General features: G+C 47.6%; 1 protein-coding gene across 2 annotated transcripts in view; it reads left to right on the top strand.

Annotated features, from left to right (window-relative positions):
- Nucleotides 1-15,932, top strand: part of LOC141151652 (protein regulator of cytokinesis 1-like) — a 48,849-nt gene that overhangs the window by 1,382 nt on the left and 31,535 nt on the right. For both annotated transcript variants that reach the window (XM_073637070.1, XM_073637068.1), the window contains exon 2: nucleotides 13,904-14,036. In XM_073637070.1, coding sequence (XP_073493171.1) covers nucleotides 13,904-14,036 — 133 coding nt within the window. The remainder of the gene's footprint in view (nucleotides 1-13,903; nucleotides 14,037-15,932) is intronic.

Genomic DNA, 15,932 nt, shown 5'->3' with positions numbered 1-15,932 from the left:
TTTAAAAACTTTTTTTTTTTTTTTTTTTTTTTTTAATTCTTGCTTCAATACTCTCCATGGGATACTAGAAGGGGCACTTGCTTGATTGGCTCTGCTGCATACAAGCGATGAGCAGATCACCTGTATACAGGAGATGTGCTCACTTTCTATGAGTGCTGACCACTGGGCGGCGCTCATAGCAATCTGGACATGACAACCACAGGGGACTATTGCAGACCCCGGGTTGTCACGCCAACCCATCGGTGACCCGCGATCATGTGACAGGGTCACCGATGGGCGGGCCTATGACGCGCTTCCGGCGCGGCAGTGTTAAATACCGCTGTCAGAGATTGACAGCGGCATTTAACTGGTTAACAGCTGCGGGTGAACTGCGATTCCACCCGCGGCTGTTGCGGGCACATGGCAGCTGTATAAATCAGCTGACATGTGCCCGGTTTAGTGCGAGCTCAGTGCTGGAGCCCGCGCTAAACGGGGTGATGACGGGGGGCATACTAATACGCCCCATGTCATAAAGGGGTTGTCCACTACTATTTAAAATGCCCCCAATGGATTTAAACTGGAGAGAAGATTTTTTTGTAATTACCTTGCATTGTGTTTGCCTGTGAGCGGCGAAGGATTACCACTGCGCTGTGTGGTGACTAACAACCCGTACACTGCCCTGATGGCTAGAAGTGAGCGATCATAGGAAGGATATACCTTAATTATCTCCTTGTAGTTGCTTCTCCAGTGTATGCGGCATGATTTAAAGGGAACTTGTCACTAGGTTTGGCCAATATGAGATACCGCCACCACCTTTCAGGCCTGATATACAGCATTCTATAATGCTGTATACAAGCCCCCAACCTGGCCTGCAAAACAAGAAAAATACCTATTATACTCGCCTACAGGGCTACACTAGTCTCCGCAACAGAAATTTCACTCCTAGAATGTATAGGGTGCGGTAACTCCGTATGTGTTGAATGAAAAAATGTTTGTTCCACAAATAAACGCAAGTCTAAGGCTATGTGCCCACGTTGCGGACCTGAAGCATATTTTTTACGCTTCTCCCTGGCGGGAAAATCGCATGCGGATATTACATGCGGTTTTCCCGCCAGGTAGAAGCGTTTGTGAGGCGTCTTTGCATGCATTTCCGCATGCGGGTTATCAAGCACTTCTCCAAGCATCACTTGGAAAAGTGCTTGACAACTTGTTCAGAATGGTAAAAATAAAAAAATAAACTTTATACTCACCTTCTGATGCATTCTCTGCCCCGTCCGGAGGCTTGAGCGGCTCACGCTGTTGTGTGCAGGACCTGCGGTGACGTCATTGAGTCATGTGGTGGGTCACATGACTCAATGACGTGGCAGGTCCTTCAGACAACAGCGCGACGGAGGGAAAACATCATAAGATAAGTATAAACTTTATTTTATTCTTTTTTTTACAGGTTCTTTGGTACCCAGGTCTGGAGGAGAGTCTCCTCTCCTCCAGACTTGGGTACCATCCGCACATTGATTCCGCTGCGCTTCCGCAAAATTAATGAACATGCTGCGGATTTTTGACTGCAGCATATACGCTGCGGAAAAATCCGCAGCATGGGCATTGACATTGCGGAATGCCATTGGGGACCATGGGGTGCGGATCTACATGCGTTTTTCAAGCGTTTACGCTGCGGAAATTCCGCAGCATATACGCTTGAAAAACGCTACGTGGGCACACAGCCTTATTGAATAAATTTTACCACTATCATGAAGTACAATATGTCACGAAAAAACAATCTCAGAATTAGTGGGATCTGACGAGTTATTATCACACGAAGTGACACTGATCAGAACTGTAAAAATTGGTCTGGTCATTAGGCCTGTTTCACACATCTGGATATTTCCGGTACCAGAGATGTCAGTGTGCTGCATCAGGAGCACACGTACCGGCGCTTGGGAATCAGAGGTACAGTTAGCGCTGTTCCCAAGCGCCGGTTGCTGAACACTGCCTTCATCATAGTCCCCTGCCAGCACCAGCAGGGACAATGAGGGTAGTAGGGTCTGCTCCCGCAGTGTCCACCTGTAAAAATAAGAATACAATTAAAAAATCCTCTTAATCACCTGTCCTAAGTGTCCCCTGCTGCAATCCATGCGACTGCTCAGCAGAGGAGCCAGGGAGAATGATTCGCTCCAGCGAGTGAGCTCAGGAGCGGTGTACTGTCACTCACTGAGCGCACCTTCGGGGTCTGCTCGCTGCAGTGGCTCATTCTCCTCGGGGTGATCGATCACATGGATTACAGCAGGGAACACTTAATACAGGTGAGTATAGAGATTTTTTTATTTTATTCTTATTTTCGCCTTCCCCCCCCCCATGATGGCACCCCCCCCCCCCCCTGAAGAATGAAACGCGCGTTGGGGTTGTCTCTACCTACAGTGACAAGGTTGTTTTACTTTTTTTCTCCATTTTACTTACTTCAATGCTTGATGGAGTCTTTGCATTCTGCGGTCATACCCTAATTCACCAAGATTGACACTTGTCTATTATGTTGCTGGTGTTTGCCCTATATAACCTGCTGATGCACATCTCCATGGCATTAGGACTATGTTGAAGTTTTTCACTTTAGACATATCATAGCCCACCTTAAGGATATATTTTTTTCTCCTATTTTGGTGGTCTTCCTTAACCCCTGATAATCCTCTTTACTCTTCACTAGATTAATGATTTTGAATACTGATTCATATTTTGCATATTAGCACTTGTCATTTTATTGTATCAGGTTTATTGATGGGATCCAATATTTAGGATACTTTTATGTCCATGTGAATAATGATTTGCTATATATGCCACTTGTTACTGTAGGCACCTTCATTGGTTTACTTCTCCTTTGTTTTTTAAAAGAAATTTTAAATAATTTAATAAAATTTAGAAACTTGTATAAAATGTGCATTTATACTTCCTTGAGTTGATTGGATGTGTTCTGAAACAGAAGTATTGCACTTAATAGGCCCCCTCGTATTTGGATGAGTACAGAGAAAAAGGGCGGCACCTCTCTCCCGCATCAGTTGGTTTCCTGTCCTTGACGGGGACCTACAGCAAAGAATATGGACGACATGACATGCCTGGCCAGACCGGCTCAGGCAGCGGGGGTTCCCTGCCTCGGCTGGTGCGGTGTCCTGAAGCGCCACCACTGAGGTCAGTGGGCCTCCAGGGTGGCAGGGAGACGCGGCGCAGGAGAAGACCGGAGCCGCTGCGTTCTCCGATGGTGTCGGGGCCCAGGGCGGTGAGTAGGCCTGGGCTTCCGGGGTCCATTGCGCTCGCTGGGCGCCTCCCCCCTGACGCAGGCCGCAGTGCACCACTGGGGTGTCGGCGGTCTGTGTGCGCGCACCGGAAGTGCTTCTGTGCCTCTCTGGGAGCGGCGCGTTTGAACGCGCGCGGGAACCCGGAGCACATTATGCCCAGCCAAAGAGGAAAGGGGGGGTGGTGTCCCCCATGCTGGAGAGGTGCACACCCTTATTCCCCAAGGGGAGTAGCACACAAAGGGCCCATGGCTGGATGTGAAACGCAAGCCTGGTGAGGGGGGGCGGAGGCCTATAGGGGTTAAATGCCGGGTTATGCACCAGGGAAGTGCTTCCTTGCACACTCAGGCACCAGCTATGAGCGGGCAGGAGGTGCAGTCCCTGCACCCCCACTCGCCGCCACCACTGCAACATGGGAAGTGTGCGAATGGACCCCCCCCCCCCCCAGTGACCCTTCACGCCAGCACGGCCAAGGTGACGGTGGAAACGGGCTTTCTGGCAGGTCTTTGCAATGCCGCAAGGACTCCAACGGGGCGTCAACCTCGAGGAAAAACCCATCTACGGGAACGGGTTCCTCTCCAAATCCGGTATTCCCTCTTACAGCAGGATGGTAAGTGTTCTTCGTGAAAGCTCACTTGTAACTTGAACCCCCTCTTTTTCTTCTCTCATCAGGGAAGGAAGAGTAAGGGCAAGTCCAAACACAGGACCTGCGTGCTTTGCGCAGAGGATCTGCCCACCACATGGGAGAAAAGACTATGCAGCTCATGTATTGAACAATTTGCGAGGAGACCCCTAAGTTCGCCTCAGAGCTCAGATCCCTGATTAAATCCTAGGTTGAGGATACCTTCAAGTTCCTGCAGAAGGGGGGGGGGGGGGGAACCAGGAACCTATCCCCTGTATCAGGATCTAGCAGTTCGGACGGGGAGGTGGTAGACTCAGATTCGTCTTTCTTATCTTCGTCATCTTCCGAGGGAGGTGGATGTAGCTGTTTCCCTATAGAGGGTACAGACAATTTAATTAAGGCAGTTAGGTCCACTAAGGGGTTGGTAGAGCCTCGTCCGAATAAATCAGTCCAGGACATGATGTTCAGTGGCCTGGAACAAAAGAAAAGATCTTTCCCTCTCAATGATAAAGTCCACTCCCTGATTTAAAAGGGAATCGAAAAAGCCGGAAAGAAAGGGCCTGTTGTCCCCCAAGAGAAAATACCCCTTTGAGGACCCGGTATGCTCATTCTGGGGAAAGGCGCCAAAATTAGATGTGGCAATAGCTAAAGCCTCTAAAAAAATTTCCCTGCCGTTTGAAGACATGGGTGTACTAAAGGACCCAATGGACAAAAAAGCGGACACCATCCTAAAAGGGGCTTGAGAGGCCACAGGGGGCTTGTTAAAACCTGCAGTTGCAGCCACATGTACAGCCAGATCTTTGATGTCTGGCTAGATCAACTAGAGACACTACTTAAGAACAAAACATCCAGGGGTAACATACTAGGTTCCATCCCAGTAATGAAGGGCGCAGCAGCATTTTTGGCTGACGCATCAGCCGATTCTGTTAGGCTGGCAGCCAGAGCGGCGGGCTTCTCTAACGCAGCCAGGCGGGCCCTCTGGCTTAAATGCTGGCCGGGTGACCACCAAACAAAATCTAAGCTGTGGTTCCATTCCTTGCGAGGGTGAGTTCCTATTTGGACCTACTCTTGACGATATCCTCGACAAGGCTGAGGATAACAAGAAACGTTTCCCGGTACTTCATACAGGAAGCCCTTTTGGAGCATAAAATGTTATATGCAGGAAACCCCCCAAAGACCAGGATAGGTGGGAGGACAAGAAAACAAGAAATTCTAGGTCTAATAGAGCAGTCCTTCGAGAAGTCCCTGCCCAGGAGAAAGGCGAAGGATTCTACTCCCCTCTGTTCCTAAGGAAAAAACTGGACAGGACTTTCAGGACATTTGTAAACCTGAAAAGATGTAACACATTTCCGAGGGTTCAAACCTTCAAGATGGAGTCAATAAAATCGTCAGTGAAATTGTTGTTCCCAGACTGTTTTATGGCTGTCCTGGATCTAAAGGATGCCTATTATCACGTCCCCATACACAGAGACTACCAGAAATTCCTGAGTAGCAATATCGATAAAAGGAATAGTCAAACATTATCAGTATACGGCCCTCCCCTTCGGTCTAGCTATAGCCCCAAGGGTTTTCACAAAAATAGTGGCAGAGGTAATGGCCCATCTGAGGGAGCAAAACATTCTGATTACCCTGTACCTGGACGATTTGCTAATAGGCAACTCTTTTTCAATCATTGCAAGGACCAACTAGCAAGGGTCATGGATTCCTTGACGAATTTAGGCTGGCTTCTGAACCCAAAAAAGTCCAAGTTGGAGCCGGACCAAGTACATCTTATTAGATTCGAGGAATCAGGAATGCCGTCTCTCTGGCAGGGAAAATCCAGAAAATGATGGCTCTGATATCTTGTGTAAAAGACCACCCATCTATGACTGTGCAACAAGCAATGTCCCTTCTAGGTTCCATGACTGCTTGTATCCCGGGGGTCCTTCGGGCTCATGTACACACCAGGGACATACAATGGGAAGTCTTGGGGGCAGAAAGGGCACTTAGAAGGTCGGCAAACTTTGTCATCAAAAACCTTACTTTCCAGTACGTCCCCATGACTGCACCATAGGAGGAGTAATCCCATATCCTGTGTAGGGACAGGAAGCACAAGAGGTTAAAAGCCCTCCCACCCCCAACCTCCTCAGTGTTTTTTCCTGTCCCTACACAGGATAGGGAGTACAGGAGGAGCACTGGTGTGAAGATAAAGATACCTCAGGGGAGATCGGGGGGCCGCAGGTCTTGGGCTGACACTCCCTGTCGGGAGTCCCTCAGCCCTCCGGTGTGCTGGAGCCTCCGGGTGCCGCTTCCCCATCGCCGGGGCTCTCGGCGTCCTGCTCTGGGTGGGTCCGGCTTCTCCCGGCTCCAGGACCGCCCGGCGTCGAAACCGGAAGTCCGGAGACGATGACTTCCGGTGGCGGTCGCACGGGAAATTCAAACCGCGGTTAGACCAGATGCCAGGGAGCAGGAGAAAATGACAGGACGACCAGGTAACGTATAAGAAGGGGGACTGGCTTACAGCTTTGGCACCCCTGGCAGTACAATGGCTGACGTGTCACGCCCTGATACCCACCCTGGATCACCCCAGAGTCATGTAAGCGTACCATTACCCCTTCTTATATGGCTAATGGGGCTTACGCTTACCAGGCCCTCCATATTTTTTATAGGATGTCTCTGGGCAGTTACCACCTCCTTCTGAAAAAAAGGATACGGGAAAAAAGGCCACAGTAAAATCCAAGAGGTGCCTGGATTGTAACATCAGACTTCCCGACTCCTATACAAAGCGTCTATGTGCTGAATGTAGAGCCTCCATGCTAGAGGAGGAGCACGGGGCTTTATTAAATGAGATGCACAGTATAATTAAAGAAGTTCAGGCTTCTATCACGTCTCTACAGCCCCCAGGTTCAGGAGTCCAGGATGTCCCGGGCCCCAAAAGACCCAGAGAAGATCTAGCACCATCTTCTGAGGGTGAAATCGACCCATCTGGCGACTCTGACAGTGAGACCATTAGTCTACCTCAGGGCGGAGAACAGAAAAGATATATGTTCCACTCAGATGGTATGGATATTCTTCTACGAGCTGTCCGAAACACGATGCAAGTAGAGGAAACGGAGAAGAGCAGTAACATTCAGGATGAGATGTTTGGTGGTCTTAAAACCCAGAGATCCATGGTTTTTCCTGTTAATGCTCATGTGAAGGACATGATACTGGAGGAATGGGAAGATGCGGAGAAGAGACTCTCTATACCACAAGACTTCCGCGCCCGACTATCATTTGACCCAGAGGACACCAACGTGTGGGACACTGTTCCTAAAATTGACGTCCCAGTGGCTAAAGTGGTCAAGAAAACCTCTATCCCCTTTGAGGACTCGTCAGGACTTAAAGATCCTATGGATAGGAAGGCGGACGGACTTTTGAAAAAAGCCTGGGAATCTTTGGTAGCAATCATTTAAATCTAATATCGCTGCTACATCTATTGCCAGATCCATGAGAATCTGGTTAGAGTTTAGAGCGTCACCTATGGGATGGCACCCTGAGGGAAACTCTCCTTCAATCATTACACCTGTTAAAGATGGCAACAAATTTTTTTGGCCAACGCTTCGGCGGAATCTGTCAGATTTGCGGCCAGAAATAATGTGCTTTCCAACTCAGCCCGTAGAGCTGTTTGGTTAAAAACATGGTCTGGAGATACAGCTTCTAAGAACAAGCTGTGCTCTATTCCATTTTCAGGGCTCAGAGTATTCAGACCTGTACTAGATGACATTCTAGAAAAAGCTTCCGATAGAAAGAAGGGCTTCCCTGAGGAGAAAAAGGAGCAGCCCTTTCTCAAACCTTTCCCCTCCCTTAAATATAAGTCCGGAAAAAGGGGGGTCCACAAGCTGGAGTTTTAATAAGGGGAACAAAGATAGGAAATACCAGCCCAGTACTAGCTCCCGTCCAAAACGACTGACTGTCAGAGTGGGGGGGCGATTAAAGTTTTTCAAGAACAGTTGGCATCGGGTCACTCAAAATCCCTGGATACGAACAACTATAGCATAGGGTTACAGGATAGAATTTTCTCAATATCCCCCCTCAAAAATTCTGCCTGACAAAGGGTTCCCCTACCTCTTTCCTGTCTACGGGCAGACATGGAGAAGCTGCTACATCAGAGGGTTATTGTGCCAGTTCCAGAACACTAACAACATCAGGGCCATTACTCCTCTCTGTCTTCAATAAAGAAACCGTCAGGGGAGTTCCGTACAATAATCAACTTGAAACCCCTAAACCGATGGGTCTGTTACAAAAAATTCCGCATGGAATCAGTAAGATCAGCCATTCCTCTAATAGACGCAGACGCGGTAATGTGCACCCTGGACCTCAGAGATGCATACTACCACCTGCCAATACATTCCTCAAGTCAGCAATATCTGAGATTTGCACTACAATCAGGCAGTCAGATTCTACACTACCAGTTCCGATGTCTTCCCTTTGGCCTGTCATCCGCTCCCAGAATCTTTACGAAGATCATGGCAGAGGTGGTGGCCTATATCCGACTCAGGGATATTACCATCATTCCGTACTTGGACGACTTCCTGGTGGTGGCAGGATCTCCTCTAGGTATGACTCTACATCTGGAAGTTGTCCTACAGACCTTTACCAACCTGGGTTTAATTGTGAACAAAGAAAAATCCAATCTTATCCCCAGTACTTCACACATCTTCCTGGGAGTCTAGCTCGACTCCCGAAGGCGAATATCTTTTCTCCCGGAAGACAAAATGCTCTCAATTCCACAAAGGATTCATTCTATTTCAAGAGAGAAGAAGCCTTCAATCCGAAAGGCAATGAGTATTTTGGGAATTATTACGTCATGCATCACCTGCGTCAGATGGAGTCAGTTCCATTCCTGGCCTCTACAGAAATGCATCCTGGAATTGACACTGACATCAGAATTACCTAGACAGGAGGATGTCTTTGTCCAGAGACGCCCAGGATTCTCTACACTGGTGGCTCGACCAGAAGAATCTACAGACGGGAGTGCAGTGGATTCTGGAACCTTGTCTTTTAGTGACCACGGACGCAAGTATCTCAGGATGGGGAGCTCGAGTGGGAGATTCTTATCTCCAAGGAACATGGTCCACAGAGATTCAGACCCGATCATCAAATTTTCGGGAACTACAGGCGATCTGGGAAGCCCTACAGAGAAGCTGGGCGGTCTTAAGAGACAGACATGTAAAAATCCTGTCGGACAATATCACGGCAGTCTCCTTCATCAGACATCAGGGCGGACCAAGACATCCACTTCTCCAGTCCCTGACCAAAAGGATATTCTTAGGGATAGAGAAAATAGTGAGCTCCATTTCAGCAGTTCACCTTCGGGGATCCGACAATCGGGAGGCAGATTATCTCAGCAGGCGTCAGATGAAGGCTTCAGAATGGGAACTGAACGAAGAGGTGTTCCAGCAACTAACTCTCAGATGGAGTCAGCCGCACCTAGACCTTTTTGCCTCCAGAATGAATGCAAAGACAACATCTTTCTTCTCTCTCGACCCAGGAGATCATCCTCTGGCAGTGGATGCTCTCTCACAATATTGGGGAGAAGGCCTAACATATGCCTTCCCACCTGCCCCTCTAATTCCGAGAATGCTGCGGAAAATTCAGGAAGATCGGGCGACAGTCATAGCAATTGTCCCGTTCTGGCCAAGGAGGAGTTGGTTCTCCCTTCTCCGCCCTCTAGCGTTGGAAGACCCAATCCTTTTACCATTTCAGGAGGATCTTCTGTCGCAAGGCCCACTGGTGCATCGGAATCTTCAACAACTCCAGCTCGCAGCCTGGCTTCTGAAGGGGAGATCCTGAAGATTTAAGGGCTTATCCGCCAGAGTGATCCAGACTATGCAGGCTAGTAGAAAACCTGTAACTCGGGCCATATATAAAAAAAAGTCTGGAAGACCTTTTGTCAGTTCCACAGGACGGTAGACACCGCTCAGCCAGACATCCCTGCGATCCTTGATTTCTTGCAGGCAGGATTTGACGCAGGTCTTAGACCAAGTACCTTGAAGGTGCAGATTGCGGCACTAGGTGCTTTCTTCGACACATCATTGTCCTCGCATCCCTGGATAATCAGATTTGTCAAGGCAATCCAGAGACTTAGGCCTACCCAGAGAATTTCTTCCCCTCCGTGGGATCTGAATCTTGTCCTGAGAGTCCTTTGTAAACCTGCCTTCGGCCCAGTTAATGAATTGGGAATAAAGAACTTGACTCTGAAAACTGTCTTCTTGGTGGCAATCACCACAGCTAAATGGTTGGGTGAAATCCAGGCTCTATCTATTGTTGAGCCTTGTATGCGGATTTGAGATAATTGCATCATTCTGAAGCTGGATCCAAGTTTCTCCCCGAAGGTGGTGTCATCAATGATCTTAAACCAAGAGGTGGTTCTTGCGAAAACCCTAGGAATCAGAGGGCGGAAGAGTTCCACCATCTCGATGTCCGCAGAGCAGTGTTGGCCTATTTGGAAGCCACTAGGAAATGGAGATTAGACTCTAACCTTTTAATACAGTTTGGGGGAAAAAATTGAGGCAGGAAGGCTTCAAAACCATCCTTGGCTAGATGGGTTACATCCATGATTAATCTAGCATATCTTTCAGAAGGACAGCCTCCCCCCGAAATTATCAAAGCCAATTCCACCAGAGCAATTTCCACCTCATGGGCAGCTAGGGCAGAGGCTACCATTGAACAGATATGTACCGCAGCCACATGGTCAGGACATACTACTTTCGGCAAACACTACAAGCTAAATGTTCTCACAGCAGAGATCGGTGTTTGGTAGGAAGGTACTTCATGCAGTTATCCCACCCTAGGCGATGAGTTCTTGGGTATACTCCTATGGTGCTGTCATGGGGACGTACTGGAAAACTGGACTTGGTCTTACCGGTAATGATGTTTCCAGGAGTCCACATGACAGCACCCTTATTTCCCTCCCTATATTGCTACTGTATGTGATGCTAACATATGTCTAAGCAAGTCTAAGAATAAAATTTTGTTGTACCCAGCCAATGTGGTTCTTGGAAAATCACTGAGGAGGTTGGGGGTGGGAGGGCTTTTAACCTCTTGTGCTTCCTGTCCCTACACAGGATATGGGATTACTCCTCCTATGGTGCTGCCATGGGGACTCCTGGAAACATTACCGGAAAGACTAATTCCGGTTTTCCCTAACATGGTGGACCGTTTAACCAGAGGCGTTCCATGGATGATCTATGTCACAGGTCCTAACTACAGATGCAAATCCCAGGGGTTGGGGGGGCTGCCCTAAACGACTAAATATCTCAGGGGGTCTGGACAGAGGACTTGAAAGGGGTATCTTCCAACATGAAGGAACTTCTAGCAGTAAAACTCGCCCTCTCAAAATTTCTAAACACTCTACAGGGACACCATGTAAGAGTGTTCTCGGACAACAGGGTAGTAGTGACATACTTGTATCACCAGGGGGGGGACTGGTCCCATTCTCTACTACAAGTATCAAGATCCATCCTCCAGTTAGCCGAGAACAATTTGGGGTCTCGGTCTGCACTCCACATGAAAGGAACAGAAAATCTCACAGCAGACTTCCTGAGCCAAACCCAGCTGAGACAGGGCGAATGCGAGCTGAATCAGTGTTCAACCAACTCACGGAAATGTGGGGATACCCTTCCATAGACCTATTCGCTAACTGGCAAAACAAAAAAGTGGACATATTCTGCTCAATAAACCCCAAGGGGAACCCAGCAGCATTAGATGCTTTCTCAATCCCATGGAACCACCAGCTAGCCTATGCCTTTCCTGAGGAAAGTCAGGGAAGACGAGGCAAACATAATTTTGATAGCCCCCTTCTGGCCAAAGAGGCCCTGGATTTCCTGGCTGAGGATGATGTCCACCTCCGACCCCTGGGTTCTTCCGGAAATTCCGGATCTCCTTTTCCAGGGACCGGTCCTCCATTCTCGGGTAGCAAATCTACACTTGACGGCCTGGATTTTGAGAGTGCGCTCTTAAGGGATAAAGGTTTTTCCCCGAATTTGATCTCCACTCTACTACAGAGTAGGAAGCCCGTAACCACCAGACTTTACGGTAAAGCCTGGAAAAAAAATTCCTCTCATATTCTGGTTTGAAGGTACTAGGGGAGGCCGCCCATTACTTCCATCTTGGAGTTCCTACAAAAGGGGTTAGAGCGGGGTCTAGCCACAAGCACACTAAAGGTTCAAGTTGTGGCATTAGGAGCCCTATACAACTGCGACCTGGCCAGAAATAGGTGGATTTCTACATTCATCAAGGCATCACACAGGTCTAGGCTCATCCCTTCCCGGAATACTCCTCCTTGGGACTTAAACTTAGTCCTAACCAAACATCCCTTTGAACCTTTAGCGGATGCATCTCTAAAAGCCCGATTTCTTAAGACGTCACTCTTAGTAGCGCTCACATCGGTACGAAGAGTTAGCGACATACAAGCCCTATTAGCAGGGCCCCCCTTCACTCAAATCCTAGAGGACAGGGTGACACTTAGGACTGACCCAGCATACCTTCCTAAGGTGGAATCACACTTCAATAGCTCGCAGGAGGTCACCCTCCCTTCCTTTTGCCCAAATCCTAAAAACGGGGGGTGGAAAGACCTACACACCTTAGACGTCAGAAGGTGCATTATCCAATACTTAGAGGTCACACGGGAATATAGGAAGGATAGGTCTCTTTTGTGTGCTTCCAGGGACCTCGGAAGGGACAAAAAGCTTCCGAGGGCACACTGGCAAGATGGATAAGAGGCGCCATCTCCCTGGCCTACTCGTCAAGCCAGGAAACCGCCCCGGAGAATCTAAAGGTTCACTCGACTATGGCAGTAGCAGCCTCCTGGGCGGAGAAAGCCAGCGCTTCAATAGAACAGATATGTAGAGCTGCAACCTGGTCTTCCCCCCTCTGCATTCTTTAAACACTACCGGCTGGATCTAACCTCTTCTTCAGACCTTACTTTTGGTAGAAGGGTTCTGGAAGCGGTGGTCCCTCTTTAAACAACACTTCTCTGCAATCCTCTCTGTGGTGCCGTCATGGGGGAAGGAGCAAGACGTAGTTACTTATCAGTAACGGGATTTCACAGAGCCCATGACTGCACCCGTACATTCCCTCCCTTCACGCACGGGTGTAAACAATTATTTGTTACTTATATGTAGTCACGAGGTGTCTGGTAAACTCCTGGGGGTCCTCTGTGCTCTGTAAACAACTGATGCGGGAGAGAGGTGCTGTCCTTTTTATCTGTAGGTTTCCTGTCCTTGAAGGGCGGATCCCCTCTCTCCATGGTGCCGTCATGGGCTCTGAGAAAATCCCGTTACCGGTAAGTAACTACGTCTTTTACAGGTGGACACTGCTGGAGCAGACACTACTACCCTCATCACTGTCCCTGCTGGTGCTGATCACAGCGCTGGCAGGGAACTATGATGAGGGCAGCGTTCAGCACCCGGGGCTTGGAAACAGCACTAACTGTACCGCTGATTCCCAGGCGCCAGTATGCGTCACACTGATGGCATCCGTGTGCGGCACTTGTTTACACGGACCCATTGACTTGATCCATGCTGTCGTCCAAAAACGGACATGCAGTCCGTGGAAACACACTGACGTGCACACTCTCATTCATTTGAATGGATCTGAGTGTGTCAGTGTCTCCAGTACGAGTGGAAACTGTCACCACACCTACCAGAGATACTAATGTGTGAAAGAGCCCTTAAGGTACAAACAGCCTTTTGGGGTTAAAGGGGTTAAGGGTATGTAAACACAACACCTGCAAAATACGGTATAAAACGACCACCAACTGGCAAGCATGTATTTAAAGCACACCTGTCAGCAGGATTGTGCTCAGTAAACTGCATACACTGTCGGGTGTACATGACACACGAATAAACTGGAAAAATGTATGAAGGAATCGTCTTGCATTACATTTGGTGATTTACAGTCTTTATATTTGGACTCTATATGTGATGCTAGATTTTGCTGAAATACTTTCTATTGAATATGTACAGTTTTGATTGTAAAATGTTACTTTTCCTCCACCATATAGTGAGATCTTGGCTTCCTCGGTTATCTCGAGCACAAACCAAGCCCTAGCAAGTCTTATGGACATTTGGGATGGGCTAGGTATCAAAGAAGAGATGCGTTTGCAGAGGATTGAAGAAGTGAAAAGGCACATTGAGGTAAATGTCTTGTTGGGCATTGTTACACGTAATAGAAATCCGCTGGTCTAGCGCCCAATAATCTGTTTTTACTGAATATTGTAATAAGATATTACATGGTACCTGTAGAATCGGCTGAATTTTTTCGGGTGCCAGTTAATATTAATTAACAAGAGCTTTTGGATCTTTAAAAGGGGATTTATTACAAATAGGTTTCCCTTATGTATGTTGTAAATATCCTAACTAAAGGACAATGGAACAATGAAAGGGAGAGGGTATTAGAAGGTGGGAAGTAGGAAGAAGAATGATAATAACTAGTTTGATGTGCTACCTTTTATATCAGTTACACAGTCAGACATGGCCCATACATTGCCCATCCCTGTAACACCGCCACATAATGGTACCATCCAATCAGGTCACAGTCTTCGGAGTTCTTCAGAAACATGCACATGGCTGCTGATGCAGACACTCTCCTGAAGATGGCGCTCTTAGGTCCAGAATCGATAAGAGGGTCAGGGGCCATACGTAATTGCAGTGGTCGTCATCTTCCTGCAGCTAGCGTCTGGCATATAGCCATAAGGTCTTTGTATCAAGTGACCTGAGGCCAGGTTCAACTACATTTTGGTTGGAGATAAGAGGTCAATTTGAAGAACAATGGTTTGTAATCCAAACACAGGGGTTATGTACCTTTCAAGAGGCCAGACAAGATGTCCATCTCCCATGTAGGTGCTCTTTACTCTATCAACAGAACAAAAGGCACAGCACCACAGGACACACAATTGCCTTCATGCCTCACAGGTTTTAGTCCTTTATATGATAGCCATCTGTCCTAATGGGAAACTGTTTGTCCAGATGGGGATAATGACTTGTAACATCTGAACAACCCATGATAAATGTGTACATCATGGACAGCTCTCCATTTCTGCACAATGATGGACATCTTGGTCAACAGCATTCCAGAGCAATGCTCCCCCTGGGGTCAATGGTAACTGACCCTGGAAGTGTAATTCCCTAGATCAGGGTTCCCCAACTCCAGTCTTCAAGGCCCACCAACAGGTCATGTTTTCAGGATTTCCTTAGTATTACACAGGTGATAATTACATAACCTGGGCAATACTAAGGAAATCCTGAAAACATGACCTGTTGGTGAGCCTTGAGGACTGGAGTTGGGGAACCATGCCCTAGATGCCGCAATGGCTAGGCTGAGGTGTTTGACAAAGAGGAGGATCATGGGACACCACAGCTGCTAGTGGGCAAACAAAGTCCCCAGGTTTGCCATGGGTGAAAGCCTATTAGGCCTAGTGACAGGTGTAATTGAATTGCTTATCAGCAGTTCAGAAGCAAGACCAGTTATCCCCAACCGGCAGTCATTCTGCAATAGCTGGGGAACAACTCCCTAGCATGCTCACTGCTACTTGGGACAGAAAAGTGACCGGTGATAATTGGGAGCTAACACCAATCTAACAATTATCCCAGCCACTGGAAATGCCAGAATGCTTGTTTTGTTCATTTTGCCTCCCAAAAAATGTCATGTGTACACCAACATAGCGCAAATAATAAAATTACTGCTCATCTTGCAAAAAAAAGTTCACATTGACAGCAAACAAGTTATGGGTCTTGGAATATGGCAACTAAACAGTTGTTTTGTAAAAAAAAAAGCATTTATTTCAGTAATATTGCAGTTCTCCAAAATAAAGCAAATGTCACTTTTAAGACACTGAACTGTAAAAATAAGCCCCAAATGTCAAAGGTGAGCTGCAGGTTTTTTCATCAAACACCACAAACTTTAGATTTTATATCTAAAAAGCTATATATACTAAATGTCACTTTAAAAATACTCACCCCCTTTAAAATAAGCCCTTGCATGACGAAGTTGATAGAATAATAAAAAAAAACTTTGACTCTTGAAAGGCAGGG

The sequence above is a fragment of the Phyllobates terribilis genome, unplaced genomic scaffold (genome assembly GCF_046119375.1).
Source record: "Phyllobates terribilis strain yellow unplaced genomic scaffold, ASM4611937v1 Scaffold_1__5_contigs__length_1240528914, whole genome shotgun sequence".
NCBI classification, from domain to species: Eukaryota; Metazoa; Chordata; class Amphibia; order Anura; family Dendrobatidae; genus Phyllobates; species Phyllobates terribilis.
The sequence above is the reverse complement of the archived record's forward strand: the minus strand, read 5'-3'. Positions and strand labels throughout refer to the sequence as shown.